The sequence below is a fragment of the Cyprinodon tularosa genome, unplaced genomic scaffold (assembly GCF_016077235.1).
Source record: "Cyprinodon tularosa strain WSP-4 unplaced genomic scaffold, ASM1607723v1 ctg419, whole genome shotgun sequence".
NCBI classification, from domain to species: domain Eukaryota; kingdom Metazoa; phylum Chordata; class Actinopteri; order Cyprinodontiformes; family Cyprinodontidae; genus Cyprinodon; species Cyprinodon tularosa.
This window is the reverse complement of record NW_024039140.1, coordinates 891,052-918,112: the sequence shown is the minus strand read 5'-3', so window position 1 is coordinate 918,112 and position 27,061 is coordinate 891,052. Positions and strand designations below refer to the sequence as shown.

Here is a 27,061-nt window from a genome sequence, read left to right as displayed (position 1 = left end):
TTGAGACTCATCATGTTGCTCTCTTTGGTGCTGCTTTGGCTTCTGGTCGGGGGTTCACAAGCATCTCATTTTCTAGGCACCGTGATGACCTATTACCCAAAGGAAACTCTTGCAAATGGATCAATCTCAGTAAGATATGATTTGTTTTGTTTGTTTGTTTAATTTTTGTGTCTTGCTCTTAGCAATTGATTGTACTTTAAAAATCTTCTCTTTAAATCAACAGGTGATCCTTCGCTACAAGCTCAATTTTGCCCGTTGCAAACATAGTGATACATGGGAATGCTCTGGCAACTGTGGAATAGAGACCCAGACCCTTGCGTTATCTGTGGTTGAGGAGGAAACGATGTTGGACAGCAGCTGGTGTCAGAGAGAAGGGGAAATAACTCATCTGCTCCCCAACAATACAGGATTTCAGACTGTGTGAGTCTTCCACATTAGTTGGTGCAGTTTAAAATCGGCATCTTGGGAAAAAAAACTGTGAGCAAGTCACAATGACTTGCTGTGGTGAGCCCTGATTATGGAGGCAGCTGAAAGGAGACAAACATATATTGAATCTATAATATGCAGTGCAAAGTACATATTTTAAACCTTATCAAAAATCTCCACTTTAGGTTGGCGGGTAGTGGTTGGGTCACTAACACCCAAAATGGTGTTTCCTTCTGGTTAGCTGTGACTGATGTGGAACTGAGAAACCGTTCGGACATTGAAAAACCAAACTCATCCCCACAGTCAACCATTCTCCCAGCTCTGAGGTAGGACACCTAAATGATAAGTATTTCATTAAATCAAAACAACATACAAGGGTTACTGTTTGAAAAAAAAAAATGCTATTTATAATTGAATTGGTTTAAAGTAAAATGATACTTAAATTCACAAAAATTAAATGCCTACTATAAATGATGTGAGAATCTCCTTAAGATTTTTGAAAGTCTTCTCTTTTACATTGAGTATCTTTGAGTATAAAGGGATATTTTCCATATTCTTAAAGCTTAGGTCTCTCTACAGAGAGAGTGGTTTGTACTCTGGCTTTGCCAATGCAAAAAATATTACTATCGCAAAGTTTATCAATTAACAATTGAAAGCTTTATTCCTTATAAAGGGTCAGCTTTTATCAATTGTCTCTATGTAGTAGAGACAGATTTAAACAGTTAAGGTTTGATCTAATCTAAATGTTTTCCTTTCCTAGATTTCCCTCAAACTGTGCCAAAAATATAAATTTCTTAGCTTTCGACCCAGATGGAGATGAAGTTAAATGCAGATATGGAAGCACGTCAGATTCAGAGTGTAACCCATGCACGCCCCCATCTGTCCTCAGCCTCTCATCCGTAAGTAAGCTGTGTATAAATGATATGCAATGATGGAGTGAATTTTAGGAATCTTTTGATACTATTACACATCAATGATTATCCTATTTGAAAGGTCTTTTAAGTTTGAAATATCATAAAATAACCAAATTGAAGATATGTCTTATAGAATATGTTTTTCTTGTTGTTGCTATTTTTAATCAAATCCATATTTCCTTTAGGTAAAAATATGTTTAAAATTCCAAGTTTCCCCTTAACAATATTGCTCACTTTACTTTATTACCTTCTTTAATTTGAGACAAAAGAAAAGGCAAAGCTCTAGCAAATATAATTTATACAATTATTATGGTTGCAATATTTTCTGTGAAGCTAAACGACCAGCAAGGCTTCAATCACATTTTTATTCTAAGCAGAAACTGATGAAGTAGTCTGGCCTCTGCTGTGCAATAAATACTACATTAGATCCAAGAATTTTGCTTGCACCAATTTCCACATAATGCATCAGGCTCATTACTTTAAGCATTTTTATAACCGACTCGTTTGACTGGTTCCATTTGATGAACTAAAAATGTTCAGTTTTAAATTTAAAACTTTAAATTAATAAGCAAGTGTAAAAATATTTCAGGGTATAATTAGAGATTTACAAAAGAAATATATATGTATCTGAGGAGATAGCTGACATACAGAGAAAACAGGGGTTTGAGTGCACAATTGTTTGATTATTGCACATGTAACAGCCCAATAATGTGTACCAGTTTAAAACGTTTAGAATATCCTGCTGTTTTACCATTTTTTTTTGTCTCCCTACAGTCTTGTTCTCTGTCATTCAGCCCAACTAACAGCACTCTTAACAGTAGTACTGAGCTTCTATATGCGGTCCAGTTGGTGATGGAGGACTTTCCCACACAGAGCATTACTTTGACTCAAACTGATGGTTCACAGGAGGTGAAAACTACCACTGATGCCATCAGCAAGATTCCTTTACAGTTTGTTTTGAGAGGTACAATCACTGAAATATCATCCTTTTTTACGGTGGGAGACTATTTCTGATTTTTATAACTCACAAAAAAAACCTCTCTTCAGCTTTGGTCCAATTCCTTAACAATCAAAATACTACTAACAATATGTTTACACCCTGAGTTGAGTTGCAAAGCAAACAAAAGTCAGCTTTAAAGTTTTAGCAAATATTTTAATATCACATTTTATATTCCTGATAGAGAGAATGGTTACTATTTTTCTGATATTCTTGATATCTTGTCTTAGATTCATGCTTTCTTTTGTAATTTTAGTGGGCCCTACAATACCATCCTGCACAGAGGGTCTCTACCTGCCTAGATTTCTTTTTTCAACTCCAGAGAACAGAGCTCAGCTTTTCAGCACCGTTGGTCAGGTTCTGGAAATAAGCATCAGAGCAGAGGCAAATATGTCTGTGTAAGTAAAAGCAAGGCACATTTCAAAAAGTCTGAATCAAGATCATACATGTTTGATGTGATGGTGTACTTTGTAAAAAAAAAAAAATAACCAGGTCACTTGTTAGTTAGCATTTCGCAGTCAGTACCAGGTACTTCATTTTTTCTTCTTACATTTTTCTTTTTTCAAAGTAACCTCCTTTAGCTTTAACAGCAGCCCACCGTGTCTTAATAATTGCCATATAGGATTTAATTCTTACTTTTAAAATACATTTTTTCAATCTAATAATTCCCCCAAACTAATGTCTTATCTTTTGTGAAAGAATCCCAATAAAAAAGCTAAAGTAGTTCCTATCCTACTGTGTTTTTTCATTTTCCTTTCACAGTACAGTCCACCTGTTTGTTATGAAAGTTGCAAACCCAGCTGTGGATTCCAGACCGGTGTCTGGTTAGTCAAGTTCTATCAGGAGTCAGGAATTTGATCTAGTCTGTTTCTGGTATCTTGCATAACTCTAACACAAACGCAAGAGGTTTACATAAACACAAAAAGAATATTTGACATTTCCCATCACCCCCGTTGAAGTTAAATAACGCCTTGAAAGAATGTCAGTCGACTCTCCAGCCATCATTTGGATAATGATCCAAGGCAGAAGTGGCCATAACTATTCTGTTCTCTGTTTGTTAAAAGAATTACCAACCTCCTGTATAGCGGGCCTTACAATGTGGTGAAGAGGTCATTGGGATCAGGAAGCTTCTCTCTGAGTTGGACACCATCTGCAACAGAAGTTGGACAGAATCATCCCATCTGTTTTACCGTGCAGGCAAAGTCGGTACCTTTTCAGAACATTGTACTATAAATGCAAATTATCAGAAGTGTAAAAAAAAAATGGAATGACTATGATGAAATTATTAATCTATTTAAATGATGTTGTATGAGATGTTTAACATGGCAGAGATTTTCAGCGTTCTGATCATAGGTTTTTTTAGACAGATGATGCTTTCAGATTCTGACGTTTTTGTTAATACTAGTAACAAAGTATATTGTTCTTTCCCCCATTTAATTAATGTTATGTATCAGACTGAAAACCTTTATCTCAACCAGACGCAGTGCTGTGCTTAAAAGGTTTATCGAATGCTTTGGAAGTCCTAGATTTAACTGGATATGCAGGGAGACAATCTGGTGGTAGGTGGTACAGGTTGGAGGCAAATTGAACACGTTGGTTGCTGGCTGGAAAAGCAGATGACAGCTAAACAAGCTAGTTGCATGCTTAAAGCAGGTGATGATGGTTGAATAGACTGGTGCACTGAAATGAAACAAAGTAAGGGCAGGGCGACCACAGGAATGCAGGGTGGACAGGCAAAGCACACATTCACTGGAAATTGACGTACACAGGCAGTAATACAATCTGGTGAAGATTGACTGGGAGAGGCAGGTATAAATAGACAGAGTCCCAGGTGGAAAATATTGTGTTAATCAGACAGAAGCAGGTTAAGAAGTTTACCTGTTCAGCAGAGTTGAGCAGAGCAGGAAGAGGAAAATAACCGAAGCCAGCCCTAAAAGTAACAGCCAAAGGCTGGCTGTATGTCAATTAATTTATGCTTCTGCAGTTGCTAATTATTAAAATTTGAGCAGAGGAGACATGCTGCACAAGAAGAGAGTTCCCACAATAAAACAATCTTTTACCGGTACTCATGTGGAGAAAAAGAAAAAGATTCCAGAGATTGTTTTCAGTTTTGCTTGGCATTTGATTTTAGTGTCTGGTTTCATTACCATCACTATTTGTAGACAACAGTTGCTGTGTTTCTTACAGATTCCAATGGAAACACATAACATTACCTTCCACAATCATTTTCTCTGGTCTATTCCCAAAGCAAACTAGCTGTAGTTGGTTTAGCCTTCTTTTAACCATAATAGCGGACATCCTTTTGTTAAAAAATATAGTTTCCGTTTCAGAGATATCGTTAGCTTTTGTGTTTTCCTCTAACTTCATTATAGTTTGCAACTAACTTTGCAAACAAACTCGACTTGGCAAACAAACTAATGAGTTCTGATGTTAGATTAAAGTGGTAACACTTATTCAAATGACTGGTCACTGGTTTGGGCTAATTAAACTGGAAAATCAGCTGATTGAGCATTCTTCTTTACATTTCAAGACCTTCGAATTTGTAGATAATGTAGGAACTAATGTAATTTAATTTACATCATACCAAATACCCAATGAAGCTGCAAAAGTGTTGTCAATCTGTTTCAATAAGTTGGGTTTGCACATTGTTACTAAATAATGAATACTATGAAATTTGATCTCTGAAAGTTTCCAGCTTTTCAGCTCATACTGCCAATACAGAAGAAGAGCTTTTTTTTAAACCCTGTCATATTCATACAAATGGGATACTTGAGGATATCACTGCAGTTATAACAACAAAATAATTATACATCTTTGCTTATTACCTTTACAGTGTATCCAATACTTTCTATGACTCTGAACTTCGGTGTGTTATTGTAACGGTTGGAAACGGTAAGGGAAGTCTGTCTTGCACCTTATATTTTGAAGCCCTTCATGGTTTTTGTAAGGTTAATGTTGTTTTTGGATCCACAGCCCCATCACTATCTACAGCAGGACCAACTTCATCTGTGCCTTTATCTACAGAGAGCTCAACAGAATTAAACACAACTACACCAAGTACCGTAAATGCTACTGCTAATTCCACCACCCTAATCTCAACTCGAAATGCTACTACAAGCATCACCCTTGCCCTGAATACAACTACTTCAACAAATGCAACACAGATAATCTCAACATTAGCTGGAACAACTTCTGATCCAGGGCCAGGTAAATAAAAAACCGGTTTGCACGACTTAGCATTTGCACAATATTCCTAGTACAACACATGCAAAAAAGGAATTGCACATGCATTCATTATTTGGAATCATCAAAGATCAGGCCTTTTATTATTACCACAATTAAGCTGTGATTAGAAGCAATATGCCCTGGATTTGTAAAGTTTGTTCTCTCTTTTTTTTTAGGATATGTTATTGCTCTGAATATGAAGATCTCCACCACACTTTCTTTAAAGGATGATTCTGATACCATCATAGCACTGGTCAGTAAATTTCTTCAATCTCAAACAAATTAAAATCAATCATTTTATGCCAAACAGGTTTTGCTGATTTTCCTATATAGCATTAAGTGCCTTCCTCATCTGAAATATCTCATCAGTTTGCATCTTAATGTTTAAACTTTACTGATCTCATGGCGCTTTCACACCTTGACAATTTGGCTAACGTATGAAATATTTGGCAAAAACTCTGGGGTAGATTACAAAAGCTATGGGTAAGTTTTGTATAAGTTATGAGCACGCTCAAGCACGTCAACATACGGCAAGTACGTCAAGACATTTTGAGCGTATGATGTATTCCAGTATATGCTCATTCATGGGCCATAAGTTACAGGTACGTTTTGTGATAATTGAGACATGTTAACTGTAAGTTACTCATAAGTCGTGGTGTCTAGCTTATCCAGCCTCTATCATCCCCATCAGGGTGAGCGTGAAGGTGACTGTGATGGGTTATCTGTTTACGCCCAGGACCAACAAAACTCCTGTCGCTGATTTTGCTGTGACTTCAAACCTTCTTTATTTCTTTTTTCTTTTTCTCTTTTTTTTTGGGCAGGCGGTAAACAGCAGCTAGATAAATCTTCTTCTTGTTCTTTTTATGCCGGCCAGACACCTCCGGTCATGTTGCTGCCCCCCTTAGGACACTGGCTTGTGACATTTCATGGGCATTACGCTGCCGTGCGTTATGCACAAGTTAGGTTGTCGTTCGACATAAGTTCTGGACTTGTTTTGAATACTCTATGTATATGTCCAAAATGGAAAAAATACAAAGAAAGTTCAGCGTATGCCAGCGTTTTAGAAGATTCATGGTACGTCGACATACGCTGGCTAAATCGTCAAGGTGTGACAGTGCCATTAGTTTTGAATGAGTTCAAACACTGATAACCAGTGATAACAACCTGTATTTTCTTCCTCAGATTAAAGAAAAACTGGTTCAAGAAGGGTTGCCTTCCTCCATAACTATTCGCCCCTTGAATACAACAGCAAGTCCCTAGAGGAGCATCAAGAAGCAGTAACTGGGCTATGTGGGGATATATATATATTTCCAGAGGTCGAGAAAAATCTACAAAAATCATGAATACATATAATCTGTTTTATTCTTTGCCTAGCCTTTGTCATCCGTGTATCCATCCATCCATCCATCCATCCATCCATCCATCCATCCATCCATCATCTGATCTATCTTGTCTTTGCGGGGTTAGATGGGCACTGTGTTAAGGGGCTAGCTTTGTCTAGCAGACATTTGACTAGTGGCAGGGTAAATCCTGCACAGGTTGTCAGTCATTCCAGGTTATTACAGAAACACACAGGACAATAAAACAAGGCTGCTCCACACATACTTGATGACAGTTAAGAGAGAACAGTTGACCTAGCATACATGTTTTGTACTGTGGTAGGAATATAGAGTGTATTTCTTTTCTTTTGACATATATCATATCAATACTCTAATATTCATGTCTAGAAAATGAAGCGAATAAAAACATATAAGTATGTTCATCTTTGTATTCCTTTGCTTTTTTTTACCTCCCCATCTGCATTAGAACCATCAATCTCAAATCCTAATTTTAAAAAAATTTATTAAACAAAGTTAGTTGGGTCATTTAAAACATATTATCTATTTGCAACATATTTCTTATAACTTTACTTTAGTACCCACAAGGCAATATAAGAAACAGCTTTTAGAGTGTAATTGTTTCAATGGTGTGCTTCTGTTTGCATCTTCAAAACATGACTTTTAACATGCATCACAGTGATTTATAGCCAAGAACAATGTCCAAAGTCAAACCTCGATGGCCACCGTCCTGCAGGTTTTAGAGGTTTCTCTCCTTCAATACAGCTTATTTATATAATTGCCGTTCAGCAAAAGCCTGTTTACCAGCTATCAATAGAGATCAGCTGTGCTGAAGCAGGAAACCTCTAAAATCTGCAGGACAGCAGCCCTTCAGGACCAACTTTGGACATGCCTGACCTCAGACATTAACCACAAGGCTCACAATCAGAGGTCAGGTGAGGTGTCTGTCATGGCAAAGAACAAGTTGACTCGTTAATTTACTTTACATAAAATGCAAAATGCTGAAGTGATCTAGAAATATGTCAACATTTCTTATATTACGTTTATTTAGCCTTAATTTGAGTAGGTAAATAAGGTGATTTGCCAATGGAATTAGTGCTTTTACTCTTTATTCCTTAGATAATATAAAAGACAATGCAATTATTTTTTCTTATTATAAATGTAAATTGACTTGTTCCATTGGCAAAGTGTCTCACTTACCTCCTTAATTCAAGACAAAATGCACTTATTTTAAGAAGAAAATTCTTATTTAGATTTAAATTTTTAAACTGGAGAGAAAATGACACTCTACACGCATACGCAAATCCCACCTAGTCTGGAAAAACACTTATTGCTATATAGGAACACCTTTCATAAAGCAAGAACAACATATTTCTCTTCATTAATAGAGAAGAATAAGAATAAGTCCTAGATTTATTTTTAATACAGTTTCCAAACTCACCCAGAGCCATAGCTCTGTTGAACCATCCACCACCCCCTGCTCATAGCATTAAGTAACAAGATTAATTTTATTAGAAATAAGATAATCAGAACCCCTCTAAAAAAAAACAGTTCGAGACTGCTTTGATCCAGTTGAACTTTCAGAATTATCAAAACTAATATCTTCATCCAAGCCTTCATCTTTTATGTAACATCCAGTTCCAACCAGGTTATTTAACCAGGGGAAGTATTCCCTTTGAACTCTTTCATTTTAAATGTAATTAACCTATCCCTGTTACAGGGATATGTACCAGAGGCTTCTAAGGTTGCTGTAATTAAACCTTTACTAAAGAAACCGTCTCTTGACAAAGATTACTTGGTCAAATGTAGACATAAAAAGCTGGATGACTTTACTTTTCTCCTTTTGAATGCAGACAAAACAGAAGTTATGGTCTTTGGACCAGAGTCTTTGAAAAATAAGCTGATTAGTCAGTCACTTCATATGGATGGGATTAAATTGATCTCAAATGATAAAGTAAAAAATCTTGGTGTTATTTTTGATCAGGACCTGTCATTTAAATCCCATGTCAAAGAGGTTTCTAGAATTTCCTTCTTTCATGTGCGGAATTATGCAAAAAATAAAAATAACAGGTTTGATGCTGAGAAACAAGTCCATGCATTTGTTACTTCAAGGCTGGCCTATTGTAATTCTTTACTATCAGGAAGTCCACAAACTGTAGTTAAAAGCCTGCAGCTGATCCAAAATGCTGCAGCCAGAGTTCTGATGAAAATGAAAAAGAGAGATCATATCTCGCCTATCCTGGCTTCTCTTCATTGGCTTCTTGTTAAACCCAGTATAGAAGTTAAAATCCTCTTTCTCACATTAAAAGCCTTAAATGTTCAAGCTCCATCTTATATCAGAGATATGATTGTTCCTTATGTTCCTGAAAGTGTGCTTTGCTCTTAATCTTCAGGTTTATTAGTGGCTCCTAGAATTTCTAAAAGTAGAATGGAAGGCAGATCTTTTAGTTATAATTTCCTTTATGATAAAGATTATAGTTAGAGTCGCTCAGGTTATCATGAGCTATATCTATAGTTATGCTGCTATAGGCTTAGACAGCTGGAGGACATAGGAGCCTCTTTTCAACATTCTGCGTCAGTCTGTATCTCTGTTCTCCCACTCTATGGTACAGTATTCCTTAGTTAAATCTCTAACAATATGCTCTCTCTGCTCTTTCTCATCATAGTAGCTTTATCTGGTCTGTTTGGTTGTCACACACTCATAGAGAGAAAAATCAGATCTGCTGCTGCCATCAATACCTTTGTTTATACTGTAGATGTTTGAGCTTGACCTGATTTTTAGTGCAGTCCTGTTTCTGTAACTATGACTATGTGCTCGCTTTCATCCTCAGATATGAGAGCTAGTTTAGAGCTTGTCTGCCTGGCTGTGTGTTTCCTGCACAGGGCCGCCTGTGGAGCTGGTTAACAGTTGACTTGTGTATCTCTGTTTATTTCTGAATGACTGCTTCTATCTCCTTGATCCCCAGTTGGCCTCAGCAGAATCATCTGTTTTGTATTCTTTTGTTTTATCTTTCATTTTTCTATGGGTGATTGCCTAAATGCCAGTTAATGCTTTTAAATCAGGTTTAATTATACCTAATGCATACTATTAACAATTCTATATCACTGGGTATATTTAATCAGCTTTGTTTGATTTGAATTGCTGTGTTACATATATTCTAATGAAAAGTGTGGCCACACAGTAGTTGCTTGGGAGAGTGATTCTTAGTTTTGGTAAGGTGTATATTGGTCCAAACTAAGGTTAAGGTAAGTCTTCCCAATTTATGAAGCTGTTAAGCTGTAGTGAAACAACCTTGAGATTGGTTAATTTCATCACTTTTCATTTTTTCATTTTATTTTTGATTGTTGTTAGAGCTGTTAGAAAAGTTTAAGTTGTCTGCTGACAGATGTCCATGAAATATTGTGTGGTGACTTGTGTGTTTTTGTATGCCAAGTGGTTTAATTAGCATTGGGACAGGCTACACTGAAAAACTGGTTGGAGAGAGGTTTTTCTTTTTTTATATATACTTTTATATGCTGTTTCCCTTAATTATTCAGTTGTGAAATATTCTTTTAAATGCAGTTTTAATGAAACGGACAAGATTCAGTCACGACTGAAATACATAAAATATGAAATAGTTGCACTGTGTGGTGAATTCCCCAACTGCCACTTAGACCGAGAACATTTTTTTTTAGGATCAATTCACAACAGAGGGCTGCATGGTGGTGCAGTTTGTAGAAATGTTGCCTTGCAGTAGAAGGTCTGAGTATTTCTGCGTAGAGTCTACATGTTCTCTTTGGATTCTCCAGTTTCCTCCCAAACATTACTAGTTTCCTGTCTGTGTCGCCCATTAAACATATTCATTATCACATGCCATGTATTACATTTCTTGTCAATTAGGACATTTTCAAGGCATAACAAAATGCAATTGTGTATAATTGATGTACATTTTCTTTATATAAATTCAACAATTTTTTTTTTTTTTTTCAGAATCCAAATTTGATTCTACAATGATTCTGCAGTGAGTTTCTGGTTGGATTAGTTTTGGCGGTTAATGAGAAAACTAAGCAGAATTTTTTCTGGATGCTTTTAATTGACTAATACTGTGCATTATTTTGCATCGCATGCCTCCTTTCTTGGCTGTTTACTAGGTCCTTCATTTAGCTGGGTTGTATTAAATCTCCGGCATGGACTCTGTTAATATGTGTACCAAGGAGCAGTTGTAGAAAATAGTTGACCACTGAGGAGATGTAGTTGGGTGCTAAAGCTGTTCATTCAGGTTTGGTCATTAAGTCAGTTTACGTTCGGGAACCTTGTAAAGTGTAGCCTAGGTCTAGTTCAAATTAAGGGAATACTTGTTTCTTTCATTTTTAAGCAACAAATTGAATTAACTAAAGAATTTCATCATAACCTCTACAGTCTGAAATATCTGTAACCCTCAAGCTTTATTTAGCTTTTCCTCCAAAGCTTACAGGGTGGTAACTGGAAGTGTAACATGACTGAGGACAATGACCAACGCTGAGCTGAAAGCGGCAGACCATCTCATTGAAATCTAGATGTAACAAAATCATAAGCATGAACAACTAAAGAAGCTCTGTGTCATTTGCCAAATTGCATTGGACTATGTTAGTGTTTATTCTAATGTTTACGGAAAGAGCTTTATTCCGGGTTATAACCTTAGAGAAACCTGTCATACAAGTCACTTATGGAAAAAACTTTCATGAGAGTCAGAGGTTGGAATCTAATACTTGCTTGTTCTTATGCAACCCTTACTCAATTGACAAACATAGGTTGGTATGTTGGCAAACAGGTTTGCAAACATGCAGATTTGAGCCTTAAGTAAATGATCATAGTTCCACGGACAAAGTGAAACAAGCAGGTATAAACTTATAGAGCTGTAGGAGTTCCCTAAGGCTGAGAGAATTTGAAAATGTGAGGTTAGGTAACTTACAAACAAGAGCCTTCAGACAACTTATATAAAAACACTTGATAATCCTTTAAACTGTTCATTAAACTCTATGTTCACATTATGGCTAAATCGTTAGATAGCACAGGTCTATAACTTCCATTTTCCATTTCTACTGTCTTGTAACTTTTAGAAGCTCTGATTTAAAAAAGCATTACCAAAACTTCCAAAAATCCCAGGAAGGTGGTCCAGCATTTTGACTAACAACATTAGAGGCATTTACACTTTAAGATGCATAAGTCAGGGTCTGGAACAAATAGTGTATATATCTATATTCACATATAGATGGTGAATTTAATTGTTAAATTTGTGTCAACTGCTCTTCTGTATTTTTTAATTCTGCTGTATCTTTCTAAACAGCAGGATATATCACACCTAAGCTGTTACATGTTGGGCCAAAGCCTCTTGCAATATTTCTATGCACCACGATAACACCACTGAGCATAATGGTAGCTACAAATAGAAACAATAGCTAAACTTAGAGTGTCTAGGTCTTCTAATGCATCCTTTGTGTCTGTTGACCTTTGCTCAGTGTTTTGATAGACTGTCGGAAACGTCTGCAACTGCTTAGCTTAACACTCCTCTTCCAAAGCTCTCTGGGGGTCGTTCAAGAAAGGTCTGTCTCTTCCCATGGAAGTTCCTCTATATGCTGTACCTTCCATAAGTGTAGATGTGGACAAAATTTACTTAGACTTGGACAACAACACAAGAAGCAGCCCTCCAACGGAACAAAAGAAAATGAGAAAAAAGAGATAAGTGGAAAGAAGCATGGTAACACTCAATTGATCACAAAACTGTAAACTAGGTTATTGCTGCTTGGAGCAACATTTTCTTTTTTTTGCATAAGGTTTTTATAAAACACTTAATTACACCTTGGATTAACGCACTTTCTCAAGTTTACTTTCAGTATTTTTTATCAATGCATTCTAAAAAGCAACAGACTGACATTTACAGCAACACCCACACCTAGTTGCTAATTATGGAACTACAAGTAATTTCTGTAATTTCTTTTAAAATAAATAGGTTTATTTTATTGCAATTATTTTCCTTTCCTCATCTTTCCTTTGCAGACTTTACTTTTTTAAATCAATTAATGCAGCCTGGAAGTATTTTTTTGTGCGTGTGTGCGTGTGTTTTTGTGCAAAAATAGATTTTGATCACCATCATCATCCTCATCATCATCATCATCATCATCATCATCACAAAAAAAAAGATCTAAGTTTGCCTGACCCAGTTTCATTGACCTTTTCAAAGCAAAGGCAATTTGAATAGGGCTGGCAGTGTAGTGAAGCAAAGTGAAACTAAATTATTGATTCATTTGACGATTTATCACTTATGCAAACAAGTACTAAGAACAGATTTCATGATTAAACTTAAACGTTTAAACTTAAAAGTGTCGAGAAAAAAAAGTATAAAGGTTTTTATGTAGAGAGAGAAAACACAGTCAATTAAAGAGCTAAAAAGGCTATCTTTCCTCATTTTTGGGGGGGTTAATTTTTTGCAGTGTTAAAGTAATACTTTGAGAGTACATTTGGTCCCACACTACGTCAGAGTGGGAACAAATGTACACTTAAAGTGTTACTTTAACACTGCAAAATTTACTGTGTCAACATACACAGGTAAAAATAATTTTAATAGTCAACTGAGAAGAGTCTTGTTTTCTATACATTGAAAATGGTAGTTTAGACAATTGCTAACATACACTATCTATGTAATGTTATTCAATTTATTCAGTAAAAAATGTTTTCTGTTTTGTTTTATGTTTGTTTATTTTGTGGGTCATAGTCTGTTGCACAGGTATAATAAAACAGAATATAAACTGGCAAACAAGTCCAAGACATAATGTAGTCCTTGAACCACAAAAACCAAAAACAGATTTATATCTTAACGTTCTTCCCATATACATGTGTAAATTAATTTAAATTATACAAAAAAATTTTCATGACCCTAAGGCGCACTGTACTAAAAGGTGCAGTCTCAGTTATGTGTGCCATTACTGTATTTAACACACACATAAGGCGCACCGGATTATAGGGCGCGGGTTTTATATACAGGTACATGTCCTCTACTACCTTTAAATACCTCTACTGTGTATTTAAAAATAGAGCGGGAGCAAAACTGAGTATGATTGTGCTTTATTCATGTATTTATTACAAAGTATTAATCAAACCCATCAAAGTCATCATCCTCTGTTTCTGAATTAAACAGCTGCGCTAAATCAGACATGCCAATTTCCCCTTCTTCAGAGTCACTTTCCGTGCCGGGCGGCTCCTCGGAAATAATGCCGGCTTTTGCGAAAGCTCGAACAACAGTGCCAGCAGACACGTTAGCCCAAGCATCAACAATCCATCCGCAAACTGTGGTGTAACTTGCCCGGCGCTTCCGGAATAACAGCAAGCACTGCGTTCATTCACTTTTTTTTTTCCACATCGGCTGTGAGACGGGCACGCATGGAGTCACAGATTAACAGCGATGGTGATGCGTGGAAAAAAAACACCTTTTCATTTGCATTAATAACGACTCCAGCTGGAAAAGTCTTTAGGCAAAGTCTTTCACTTAAAAATCACCATTTGCGTGGCAGCCAAGCCCAACTGTAAACGACGCCTTTTCATACCCCGTTGTGTGCATCGCTACCGTGCTGGTCCCCTTCTTCTCCACCGTGTGATTCGCCGGGATGTCGAAAGTGAGCGGCACCTCGTCCATGTTGGTGAAGTGGCTTGGCTGGATGCATTTGTCGGCGATGTGTTTGCTGCAGTAGGAGTGAAAACTCGCCAGCTTTTCATTATAATCCGCCGGACGTTGCTGAGCTACTGTATTCCTGGTCCGGATGGAAAAATTGCACCGTTTCATAAAACGAAAGCACCACGACGGACCTCCTTGAAAATGTTCAATTTTCATTTCTTCCGCTAGATTTCCATGTTCCTCTGCGTAGCTGATAGCCTTCAGTTTAAACTGTGCTTCATAGGCGTGTCTCTTTGCCATTTTCAGGGTTGTTATGACAACAATGTTCTGCATTGATATATATGGGTTTTATATTTTATGTTCTTTGACAATCATACAAGTTTTGTATCACAAATGAAGCACTCTTTTTATATAAGTTTGTATCAAAGCAGGAGCATGTTTTTTTTTACACTGTGTCCATGAGCTCTGGGGAACAGATACTGGGCATAATGAGCTCTGGGGAGGGCCAGTAGCTCTGGGGAGGTAACACAGATGAAGCAGTGATTGGTACCAGGTACTGGGCATGATGTAACTTGTTTTTGTATCTGATCATTATGTAATTTTGTTTTTGCTTTCAGCTGTCCACGAGCCCTGGGTGGGTTCGGGGAATGCCGGTTCCATATTTTGGTTTCTGTAATCATGCGTGAGAGGGAGCGGTTATTTTTTCTGATTTGGTGAAAGATTTTACTTTGAAGTGTGGCATAAGTGGCGGGGGCTTGTTGACACCGGTGGGGTCTGCTAGGGTTGCGTACGGACGCCTAGCTGCGCGGGTTGCTGCCCTGCCGGGATCGACCGGCCCTCCGATCCTTGTGTCACGGTAGGGGGACAATATAATTTGTATTCAGCACCGTGCCTTGATTAATGTGCTTGCTTTGCTGTTTTCTGTGGCAGAATAAAATGACACATTTTAATTGTAGCAGAAACAGTTTGTGTGTTCATCTTTATTGCCGACTTATCCCGATTCCTGCCTAAATTTCATAATACATGCATAAAGCACATACCTGTTCTTTTATACACAATCCATGCCCACACTTCCCCCTTTAACGTTCTCATGGCGGTCTCAACAACATCCGCAGTAACACATAGGTGGCACCGCACTATAGGGCGTGGCCCACATTTTGAGGGGAAAAAAAGACGTTTATATGCGCCTTAAAGTCGTGAAAATACAGTAAATGTTAAATAGAATTAGCTGGGCTCATGCAGTCTGGACCCTGAGTCTAACAAAATTTTACATTTACAAGCCAGACTTGCTTTGTTCTGTCATTAAGTTTGATTTTATTGTCCTTGTCAAATAAAGACTACATTAAAAGAAACAAATGGCTGTATGATTACCATGTTGATGTCACCTAAAATTAATCTTAATTACTTTATTACCTTAAAGGCCCAATCTTGTTTGTCAACAACTAACAACAAACATGTCACTAACTGCAGCAATGCAAATGGATCCTTTATTTAGCCTAAGAATGGTTCTCACCACGGACCGGTTGCTCCTTTATCTGGGTGGAGTAAACAAAACTATGCTGAACTAATCTGGATGGTTTTTGTGTCTGTGCAGAGTAATGCTGTACAGCTTTAAGTCATATCTTCTAAAGGTTACATGGATCAAGTTTCATAGAAAACTAAACATGTTTGGAGAATTGACCCGATTCAACAGTAGGTCAGGTAACAACAATGGCAATTGGCAAAAAAAAGAGGAAATTTGTACTTGTTTTCTACAGCTTAATCTGGGACTAGGTCGCTGTTACAGCAGTCTCAGCAGAGACTCCTAGACTTCCCTCTCCTAAGACACCTCCTCCAGCTCTGCTGGGGAAAGCCTGAGGCGCCCCCAGGCTGGCAGAGAGACATTGCATCCTGAGTCGTCCCCTTGGCCTCCTTCTCCTGAGGGAGGCGTCCAGGGGGCTTCCAAAAAAGATGTCCAAGCCACCTCAGCTCAGTCATGCAGGTGGGGCTTGGAGTACAGCCACTTCTTCTCCACACATCCAAAAGAGGAAACTATGAGCTGCAAATACCTTGGAAGGTTAACACTGTTGTTGTGCAATTTTACCAAAAGATTATGAATATATAACTACACCTGGAAGTTATAGTTAATTAATAGGTCATTTAAATCAATGTAAAAAAAAAAAAAAAAAAGATTATTAGTTGAATTATAATAAATAAAAAGGGGTCTAAGAGTCTCTAAGGAATTTTCAAATTTTGAAGCTTGGCGGGATGATGCATTAAGGGTGTCCCTTTAAAATAGCAGCAGATAAATGTGGATAACAACCGATGCAGGGATCTTAAATGCAATGAAAACAGTAAAGGTTCAGTTGGTTTTACAGTGAATGATGAACAATGACTGAGAAATGCATTAACATGTAGCAGGTCTCAGGCAAATTGGGTTAGCTGAGATGATAGTGGGAAACCAGACTACGTTGCGGGGCCAAACCAGGACTAAGGGTCGTAAAACCAGTAGTGGTTTAGTGGCACAAACTGTGACGATATCGGTAGGTTGTACAGAAAGACATCAATATAAGAACAACAAATGAACAAATAATGCAATTAAGTCCAAAGCTACAAGAAAAATGCATCAGGTGAGCTCAAAGTCGGCTAACATGATCAAACAGCATCTCAGCATAAGACAAGACTCCATCAGAAAAACACAAAGTGGGGAATATTAAACGTGTGTCAGGTTAATGGTTTATAAAGACAACATGGTAATTACATTTTTTTTTAGTAACTGCAGTGCATCGTTAACAATTACATAGACTAATTTGAGTTGTTTATTTATTTGTTGTTAATGAATATATTCCTAGCACTTAAGGTTTACAGAGGCAGGAAAACTTACTGCACTGTCACTTCAAAGATATTAGACACCCTGTTATACCGGACTGTTCACTCTCTTACTGTCATTGGAATGCTTAATTAAAAAGGCAAGGCAGATGACAAGGTGTCATTTAACTCCTGGAGTTTTCTCTAAATGCATCATTCTTGCAGACGGGCTCATATGTTCACTATGCTGCTGCCTGTGCTACTGCTGCTGCTCAGCAGCACCCAAGCTTCTCACTTTTTTGGCACAGTGATGACCTACTATCCAAAACAAACTAATGCAGATGGATCCATGCAGGTAGGTAGCTTTCCTATTTATTCATAAGCATCTACTCAAAGGGACGGTTTTGTTAAACATTTCAACCTTTAACTTTCCAGGTTTTTTTACGTTACAAGCTGAGTTTCCGCGACTGCACAGACTTTGACACATGGATCTGCATTGGTTCTTGTGGCAGCCTGGCTCCCACTTTAGAAAAGGTTGATGAAGAATCTGGTGGAGAATGGTGTCAGCGAGAGGGAATACTGACTCCTGTTATTTCCCCAAGGTCTTCAACAAGGTTTGAGTAAGGATCAATGTCAAAATTATTTATATAACACATCAAATATCCACAGTTAATCACCGTGTCTAACAATTATACCAATTATTGTAGAATGGTAATCAAAACAGTTACTTGACTGACCAAGTTAAGATTTCTAAGAATTATTAAACAGCTAACACTCAACAAATCAAAAGCCAGGATACAGAGCTGGGTTGTCAAAAGACGTTTAAATAGTTTGGACTCTTAGAGGTGTCGACATGATATATCAGTCTTAGAATTTTTTTTTCTTTTTTACTTTCTTTTTAATTTTGATGGCCAATAACAGCAAGTCTTACAACCGCATTTGATTTAAAAATAAAGAGTGTTGGACTTCTTTTTCTATTTAAGGTTGGACGGTACTGCCTGGATAGATTCCATTAAAAATAACATTGTCCGGTGGAAAGCTGTGACTGGTGTGGAGCTGAGGAGTCGATCTGACACCGGGAAAGCAAACATTTCCCCTCAGAGTACCATCCTGCCATCTGTGAGGTAGGCATCTTCACTCTTCACATTTTGTAAGAAGTTAACCCAAGTTTTTCTAATAACCATCTCGAGGAACATGTAAGTCAAGTTAGTCACGGTAACAACTTCCAGGAAAGTTATGTGGAATGGAATTTTAATTATATTTTTGACCTTGTCTAGTCATATGCAGGCTGTATTTGACAGCTGAGAAAGAAAGAAAAGTTGTCAATTCATAATGCTATCGCAATGATAATCAGTACATTTGAAGGAATATAGAGGTGATTGTAGACTCTTGAGGTAAGATCTGAAATAAAAAAGACAGAATGAAGAGAATAACTCAGGCAAAATTGTTTTAGCCTAAACTAATGCAAATAGACCGATAGAGATATAGTCTCACCTCCAACTGGTCAAATATTCAAGCTTTGTCAGGTCTCCTAGATACGGACACACCAGGGATGACCCTTTCATCATTTATTGACACACAGGGTTCATTATGCCGTGGCAGAAACTTTGCATGGACTAATAAGTAAAAACCTATCCCTAACCCATCCCCGACCCTAACCCTAGTATACACTTCTAAAGCTACCAAACTAACTTTGTGGCAACATTTGTAAAAGCTCCTGTGGGTCACTTGTGTGCCACGTGATACAATATCAGAAACCTATCATTTACCCTGCACTTCAATATATGACGAGAGGGGTACCCTCTCATGAGTTTGGGAGTGACAATCTGATGACAGAGAGGCCATAGAGCGGGCTGGAACTGTCGAACTGTGAGAAAACTATGAAGGATAGCAGGTTTAGTTAGTCATAAGATAGGCAGGAGCTGGGATGGAATTGGTTAGTTGCAGAAGATAACGTATAGTAACATTTGTCTTTTAGAGTTCCTTCAAACTGTCAGCGGGATTTCAACTTGTTGGCATTTGACCCCGATGGAGACACCATAAAATGCAGATATGGATCTTATTCTTTGTCTGAGTGTAACCCCTGTACACCACCATCTGTTCTAAGCCTGTCACCAGTAAGTTACCAGCTCTACTTGCATACAAAGATGCATGGTGCATAATACTGTTTCCTCAGACTAAATCACTCTTTTCTTGTGCAGTCTTGTACTCTCACCTTCAACCGAACCAGTAATATCAACCAAGGTCCGTATGCTGTGCAGATGGTAATGGAGGACTTTCCCTTGCAAAGTATTACATTGACTAATGTCGATGGCGTTCAACAAAACAGAACACCTAGTCAAGCAATCAGCAAAATACCCTTCCAGTTTGTTTTACATGGTAAGAGTTAAAATTGTCACAATCACTGTAGACTCTCCAGTAGTCTACATTGATAAAATCATTGTTCGAGATGGATGGATGGATGGATGGATGGATGGATGGATGGATGGATGGATGGATGGATGGATGGATGGATGGATGGATGGATGGATGGATGGATGGATGGATGGATCAACAGATATTTAATCATTGACAAGACAGTAATACATTGGATGAAAACAAACTGATTATGGAATCAAATACAATGGAAATTTTATTACATGTGTAGTTGTCTTTAACTAAAAAAGTGAAAATATAACTTAACTTAGAAGCACCATAAAAGCCCAGTTGTTTCTTTCTGGTGAGGGGGACGTGACAATACATTACAAATATGTTTAACTTTTTATACATTGTGTAAGTATAAACTTGTTGGATTCTGCAGGCAGCCTACACTAACATATTGTTTTGGTTGATCCACCTTTGTTTCTCCTCTGTAACTGCATAATAACCCTAAGGTCCCCAAAATAGCTGAGTTTATTTTAAATAAGTGTGAGTCTCCTTTTTTATTTAAATTCTTAAAGCAATCCATTGCACTGAGCTCTTAGTTCTGCACATAAACATGTGTTCAGTTTAAACAATGCTGTATTTGTTTGGTATATGTGTGCACTGAACTGACAAGGCTGAACTGGGTATTTCGGGTGTGTATCATTACGCCCTTACTCTGCAGCACAAATTTTTTAAATGCTGTCACCAGTAGTCTGGCCTGCCAAACTGCACTTGTATTTTCATTTGATGTTTTTCCGTTTCATTACAGTGGATCCTGTTGTGCCAACATGCACAGAAGGATTATTTCTTCCAAAGTTCCTACCTCCAACTCCGGCAAATAAAGCTAAGTTGTTTGCTGGAGTGAACCAAGTATTGGACATAAACATCATTGCAGAGGCCAAAAATACCACGTAAGTGAAGAAATACCATAAAGTTACCACAACAAAATGTTGTAGGGTGGGCAATTGTTGAGTTATAACAACTCTAAGTATTCATTGTGTAATTGCATAATGTAAAATAAGGCTGTTTTTTTTATTTTTTATTCAAGATTAATTTTTGTGGTCTCTCTAGAATGATAAAATCAGGTTTTGCTTGTATGGTCTTTCTTTAATTTAATATCTTTAATATATTAAGTATAACATATCATAATTAACACCTTGTTACTAAGCTATTATTTATATATATATATATATATATATATATATATATATATATATATATATATATATATATATATATATATATATATATATATATATATATATATATATATATATATATATATATATATATATATATATATATATATATATATATATATATATATATATGAATAGGAACTGTAGTTATTTGTGGTATGGAAATACCAGTAAACTGCTGTGAGACAGGATTCCCTGCAGTTCCTGTTTATATCTTTCCAGGAAAAAGAGGAGAAAAATAACATTTAAAGAAAAAAAAAACCTACTTATCGACATAATCTGCCCTAAAAGCAGGATTACAGATCACAATAAACATTTATTCTTATTTAATGTTTATTCATTTCTTCGATTTTCATAACCCAGGTGGTACACAGGTGGTACAGATGGCATAATGTTACCTGTGGGATAAACTCTACTAATCAATTAAACAGTTGGTAAAAGAGTATCCAATTCTTATTTTACCAGACCTTCTGACAGATAAGTTTTATAAATAACAAAGTTCATGGGCTACTTGTGCTTAGAGGATAATATGTTTCAATGCTGTGTATATGCACAGAAAACTGTTCAGAGGTCATGGAGAATACTATGGTCTACAAGTGAAAAGCTGAATCACATTTACCTTAGAGATTATGTCTCCAACTTGTTAAATTCAAATTAGCCAGCTGTTGATTTGTCTCATTAGTTGTAGTAACTACTTTTAAATACAAATACTGATGTCATGAGACAGAACAGAAGGACCCAGTATTCAAGGCCAGACAGACAGTGGGATAACTCAAAAAGTAGTTATTTAATACACAGGCTGGAGTAGCAGTGACATGTAAGGCTGGAACCTCTGCAGGAGAGAAACACAAGTTAGTGACCATGAAAATTTGACGAAGGATGAATATCCATGTGAATCACTAACCTGGTAAACAAGTTCAGCCCATACCCAGAGAACGAGGTAGGATCCAGCTAGTGGGCTACAAACAAGAAGCTACGAGCGCTGTCCAGAGTGTCCCAGATGCTGCAGTCCTTGAGAATAAGCAGTAGTCTGGTGACAGGTCAGGCAAACAGATTAGAAAAGGAACAGGCAGGCTCAGGGGTCTAGGACTCCAAAGACAGTTGGAAAATAATTTAGACGGGAACAGGCAGGCACAGTGTTTGAGAGGCAGAACAGGTGAGGATCATGAAATCAGAAACACCAAGAAACTCTCAACTCCAACATCCTCACCACTGGGTAGAGAGAACAAGATAATCTGGGACCGATGACTGGATTAAAGCTCCTTAAATAGAGGCAGGAGCAAGTGGATCAGATGAGAGATAATGAGCAACCCGGCAGAGTTAGAAAGGTGAATGAGTAATTACTGTATGTTAGTCATAAGTGCCAAGATCATGAAAACTGATCTACCCTGGGCAGTGATGACACAGTTGTGCTCTATTGCCTCTACCACGTCTTACATATATGGGACCTCTCCCTGACACAAAATGCCCGATTACAATCAGAGATGGCAAAAGTACTCACTTTCCGTACTTGAGTAAAAGTACAGATACTTGTGTTAAAAAATACTCTGGTAAAAGTGGAAGTACTGATTAAACTTCTTTACTAAAGTAAAAGTAACAAAGTACAGGCTTGTAAATTTACTTAAAGTATAAAAGTAAAAGTAGAAACCACTTTTTTCATGCCGTTGCCTACATTTTAAATGGATGTCTGCCAATAGGACTAGATCTCCGTTGTGTTCATTTTCAATCATCTCGTCGTCCATGCTACTATGCTAACGCCACCGCCACCAAGCTGCAATGATTTGCCGCCAATGAATACCGCCGAATCTGTCGATTCATCTTGTAGTGGTGCGTCAAATGCAACGTAGATTCCCATCCAATTAGATTGAATTTGGTATTGATGACGTGAAAAATAATAACGGTAACTCCATTGAAATGATTCAAAACTAAAGTAACGAGCCAATTTTTAAAATGTAAGGAGTAGAAAGTACAGATATTTGTGTAAAAATGTAAGGAGTAGAAGTAAAAAGTCACCATAAAAATAAGTAGTAAAGTAAAGTAAAAATATCAGAAAAATCTACTTGAGTACAGTAACGAAGTATTTGTACTTCATTACTTCCCATCTCTGATTACAATAAGAAAAATTATGTGCTTTCTACATTAACTTGTAGGTTTCACCGGGGAAATATGATAATGGAAATAATGATTTTGATTTTTTCTGTTGAAGAATCTCTGAGCTCCTGTTCAGCGGTCCATCCAGTGTAGTCAAGAATTCATCCGGATCAGGAAACTTCAAGCTGAGATGGACGCCATCGCCCAATGAAGAAGAAGAACACCATCCTATCTGTTTTGTTGTCCAGTCAACATTAAAGTCAGTGTCTGTCGTAAAATAAGGATCATGCTCTTCAAAATCTGCCATGTATATAAGAGAAAGCTGTTAAGATATAAGAAATATTAAAATAAAACCAAAGCATCTGAGTTCTACTTTTCAATAAGTATAGAAAAAACTTTTGAGGATTAAGAGGCCCATAATTATTTTAGTGGAAAGGTATTCAGTGGGGGGCCCAGGCAGGATTAGATCCCACAGACTACTGGGTTAAAGTCATATGCACTGACCAGTTAGCCAAAAGAATATCACTCTAGTCAATTAGTCAGGGGATCTAATCAGTTGGAGGTATAGTGTCAGGCCCCACACTGTCTGTCTCTCAAGCAGTACATCCTTTCCTTTTCTACCACTTATCTAATAGCATAGCAGGTCAAGGTAAGATAGGTAAACATCTCTCCCATGCAGATTGAGGATTAAGTGCTTACAGAAAGTTTATTGCCTGGTCCTAGAACATTAGGGACACAAGAGGCATCTAAACCAAATGCAAGAAGCACCTTTGCTGATTGCTTTCAATGTGGAGGATGTTAAGTGTAGCCACAAATCAGAAGACACATGTTTATGTTGGACCCCACTCTTTCTTTTTTTTTTTACATTCTATGACCACAGATTATTGTTGAAAGGAAGACATGCTGGTGAATCTGGTGAAGGGCTTATCTTTTAGGCTTAGCTCCTTTCTTAACATGACAAACAAAAGCAAAGCCAACATTATTGTAGACAAAGCCCTAGTTCTTGCGTCCATCTCAAACTTTATTCTAGTGCTTTTACTAACAAGACGACAGGTTGGTTAAACTCTGGATGAGACAAGAGATGGCTTCTGATAATTTTCCAGTTGAGAAGCATCTCTTTAAACCTGGAAGAGCTAAATCGCAGTCATATTTGACTGTAAACTGTTCCAAGAGCAAACCAGTCACCCTCCTGTCACTAAATTCCTAGAGAGATACTGTATGTAAAATCTGTAGGGAGAAAAGAAGGACAAGGATTCCATTATACAACAGAAATTTGACTTTGTGCCAAAAAATGCAGGCCAAAGTCAGGTTTAATTTTATACCAGAAACTGATTCTGACATAGCACCCTTTCAAAAATCCTATAAGGAGTCACTGACTATCCTTCTCCTCTTAAATCAATGCAAGGGTGCAGGAAAAAATGTCTGATCTGAAACAGCATAAAGGTTTCTTCTGTTGTATGATTTTAATGTGCTTTTTTGTCCTAGTATTACTCTTTTGTGGGTGTAAATATTGAGCAAATTATATTCAACTTTTGTTCTCCATGATCTACAACACCTTTATTGTATTAATATCAACTTCTTAATTTTCACAGTTCAGTCAAGTATCACTCTGAGCTTCGATGCGTCATAGTGCATGTGACTAGTGAGTAAACTCCCTAATCTCCTCTGGATCTATTTTAAGTTAGTTATGTAAAAAAACAAATATCTCCAGTTAAGACAAAAGTACATATAAGATGGTGTAGGGGCCACAAACCTATGAGATTCTGATGCTCATTTCCTGTCATGTAGGTGTTGTGGCTAGAGTGAACATGAAGGTTTTCTCCTCATTGCCATCTTTTGGAGGAAAGGTTAATGGTGCCCTCCTTCTGCAGGTGAGTTTTATGTCCAACTCTGTGAAGAATGTTACTTGTACTTTAATTTTTTTTTTTTCAGTATAAGCATAGAACAAAGTGGAGAGCACAAATCAATCACCCCCCCCCCACCCCAAAGAAAAAATCAACACATCAACAAATATATAATTCTTCTGAGCATTTTGTGCATACATGGAATAATCTGATCATCTCTTCCTCTGCAGAAGGTCTCTATAATGGCATCAAAGTAGTTTTCTAAATAATTTTCTTTAATTGTCAGTCCTTGTGAAAAATATAATTCTTATAATAATAATGATGATGATTATTAATATATTGGTATTATTATATATTTTTTTCTTGAAAACAAGGTTTATGAACACATTATTATGTAGCTGTTGTGGACATTAAAAATAATGCAAGAGCCAAAATTAGCAAACTTGCCCCTTATTGTGACTTAAATCTGTTGCTAAAACTCCCACATAATCCAACCTATTCTCATTATGAGTGCGTATGAAATCGTACGAAAAGTTATGCACCGTAATTTCGTACGTTTTGGACGTTTTTTTTTCGTCGTTTGCGTATGCGCATCTGACGCACCATTCATGAATCTAGAATATAAATTACAATTAGCCCTAACCCTGACCCTGACCCTAACCCTAAGATATAAAACAGCAAGCAACGTAGTTAGAGACATGAATAAGTGATGATTGCACTGTTTTTCCCAGTTTTACGTCCATCTGCGGATCTGCTTTTTTTTTTTTTTTCCTGTCTGCCAGCGCATGCGCACTGATGTGGTTTTTTGAGGAAAAACGTCCAAAACGTACAAAATAGTGTGCATAACTTTTCGTACGATTTCATACGCACTGATAATGAGAATATGTTGCATAATCGGGATCTTTTTCAAATTTTTATGAATTCTTCCTTGGAATGTGGAACACCTGGTAAAAAGTTTCCTTAAAATCTTTTTATGAGTTTATAATATATAATAAAGCACTGCATGTGTCTGCAGTCTGTTCAGCTCTCATCTTAATTTGCTCTGCACTCTGCTTTCTTCCTTGGTCAGCAGATCGAAAATGTGGGTGAAGCATGGCTCCATTTTGTTGTTTTGTTGTTTTTTTTTTGTCTTCAGTATAATTCCTTCAGATTTTTTGAGTCCGATGCTGTCAATAGTCACTGCTGCCACCCCTTGGTTCAGGAGGGAACTGCTTGTTCCGGCAAATAATGTTAAAGAATCCTTTAAAAAAATCCTGTATTTAGATTATCATCTAGATTATCACTAAAATTGAAATGTTTGTATCTTGGTGTAAGCCACATCTCTGACCAAAAAAGCAACAAAAACAAAAAAAACATAAAATCTATTAATAACTTTTCAAGTAATACTGCTAACACACAAACAAACATGACCAAAAACATAACTTCTATGGTGAAGGTAATAAGCTATTAAAAACCTGAGTGGACCTTTTCAAGTTGGATCTGGTTTGTTTGTCCTAATGCAGGGAAATCTGAATGTTGATCAAAGCATATTGATTGATGAACCAGAAAGCTGTATAACACTTTCTGGTATAATGTTAAATTGGCTCAGTTTGCATTTTGCAGACTGGGACTATTTTGGGACATTTGGAAAATGTCCTTAGAGAAATATCCTCCTCTTTGGGGGAGGTGTGATATATGGACAGACAGACATACCAAAAGATAGATTGATCAATTGATGTACATCAAAAGAAATGTATTCTGTGTTCATTCCTAGATTAAAGAGGAGCTAACAAGGATGGGACTGCCTCAAGACACCATTCTGCATGTGCTGAAGGAAAACAGCATGATTGTCAACGCTACGGCCACACCTGTTACCTAATCATGAAGGAATAAGACCCATACAGGTAAAAGGGATTTTTTTGTTTTGCTTTTGTTTACTTTCAATAACTCCGAATTGATGTTATAATATGGTATTGCCTTCCGATCTCATTCCAGGAGCTTTAATGTTGCAGCCTACAGGTGATTCATCTTTACAGTGACTACAATCTAATCCACACTTTGGGTATTTAGCCATTTTAAGCCCCATTGTTGCATGTTTATCATTAGATATTTTACTTATGTTTGCATCTATCCTTTTCTATTCAAATCATTATTGTTTTACATTTGTGCATTTGCAAATATCTTTTTCTACTGCAATAGATTCCAATAAACAAACAATAATTATGAAACTA

The 27,061-nt window shown here is 37.0% G+C and overlaps 2 protein-coding genes across 2 annotated transcripts; both read left to right on the top strand.

The window, feature by feature from the left end:
• On the top strand, positions 1-7,310 carry LOC119792417. Its single transcript, XM_038299034.1, has 11 exons — positions 1-129; positions 224-420; positions 612-752; positions 1,187-1,325; positions 2,115-2,304; positions 2,594-2,735; positions 3,402-3,539; positions 5,171-5,229; positions 5,311-5,544; positions 5,739-5,815; positions 6,745-7,310. The coding sequence occupies exons 1-11, from the start codon at positions 13-15 to the stop codon at positions 6,820-6,822; spliced, it is 1,512 nt and encodes a 503-aa protein (XP_038154962.1). The 5' UTR covers positions 1-12; the 3' UTR covers positions 6,823-7,310.
• A 10,183-nt stretch (positions 7,311-17,493) lies between these two features.
• Positions 17,494-27,061, top strand: LOC119792399. The gene is made up of 11 exons (XM_038299020.1): positions 17,494-17,669; positions 17,750-17,934; positions 18,298-18,438; positions 19,293-19,431; positions 19,516-19,693; positions 20,487-20,628; positions 23,123-23,266; positions 24,600-24,649; positions 24,796-24,878; positions 26,605-26,734; positions 26,826-27,061. The coding sequence occupies exons 1-10, from the start codon at positions 17,523-17,525 to the stop codon at positions 26,707-26,709; spliced, it is 1,314 nt and encodes a 437-aa protein (XP_038154948.1). The 5' UTR covers positions 17,494-17,522; the 3' UTR covers positions 26,710-26,734; positions 26,826-27,061.

Coding starts and splice junctions, on each gene's coding strand:
- LOC119792417 (XM_038299034.1), top strand. CDS start 13: ATGTTGCTCTCTTTGGTGCTGCTTTGGCTTCTGGTCGGGGGTTCACAA. Junction 753..1,186: donor ACCATTCTCCCAGCTCTGAG/GTAGGACACCTA, acceptor TTCCTTTCCTAG/ATTTCCCTCAAACTGTGCCA. Junction 3,540..5,170: donor TGTTTTACCGTGCAGGCAAA/GTCGGTACCTTT, acceptor TTACCTTTACAG/TGTATCCAATACTTTCTATG.
- LOC119792399 (XM_038299020.1), top strand. CDS start 17,523: ATGCATCATTCTTGCAGACGGGCTCATATGTTCACTATGCTGCTGCCT. Junction 17,670..17,749: donor ATGCAGATGGATCCATGCAG/GTAGGTAGCTTT, acceptor TTAACTTTCCAG/GTTTTTTTACGTTACAAGCT. Junction 24,650..24,795: donor CGTCATAGTGCATGTGACTA/GTGAGTAAACTC, acceptor CCTGTCATGTAG/GTGTTGTGGCTAGAGTGAAC.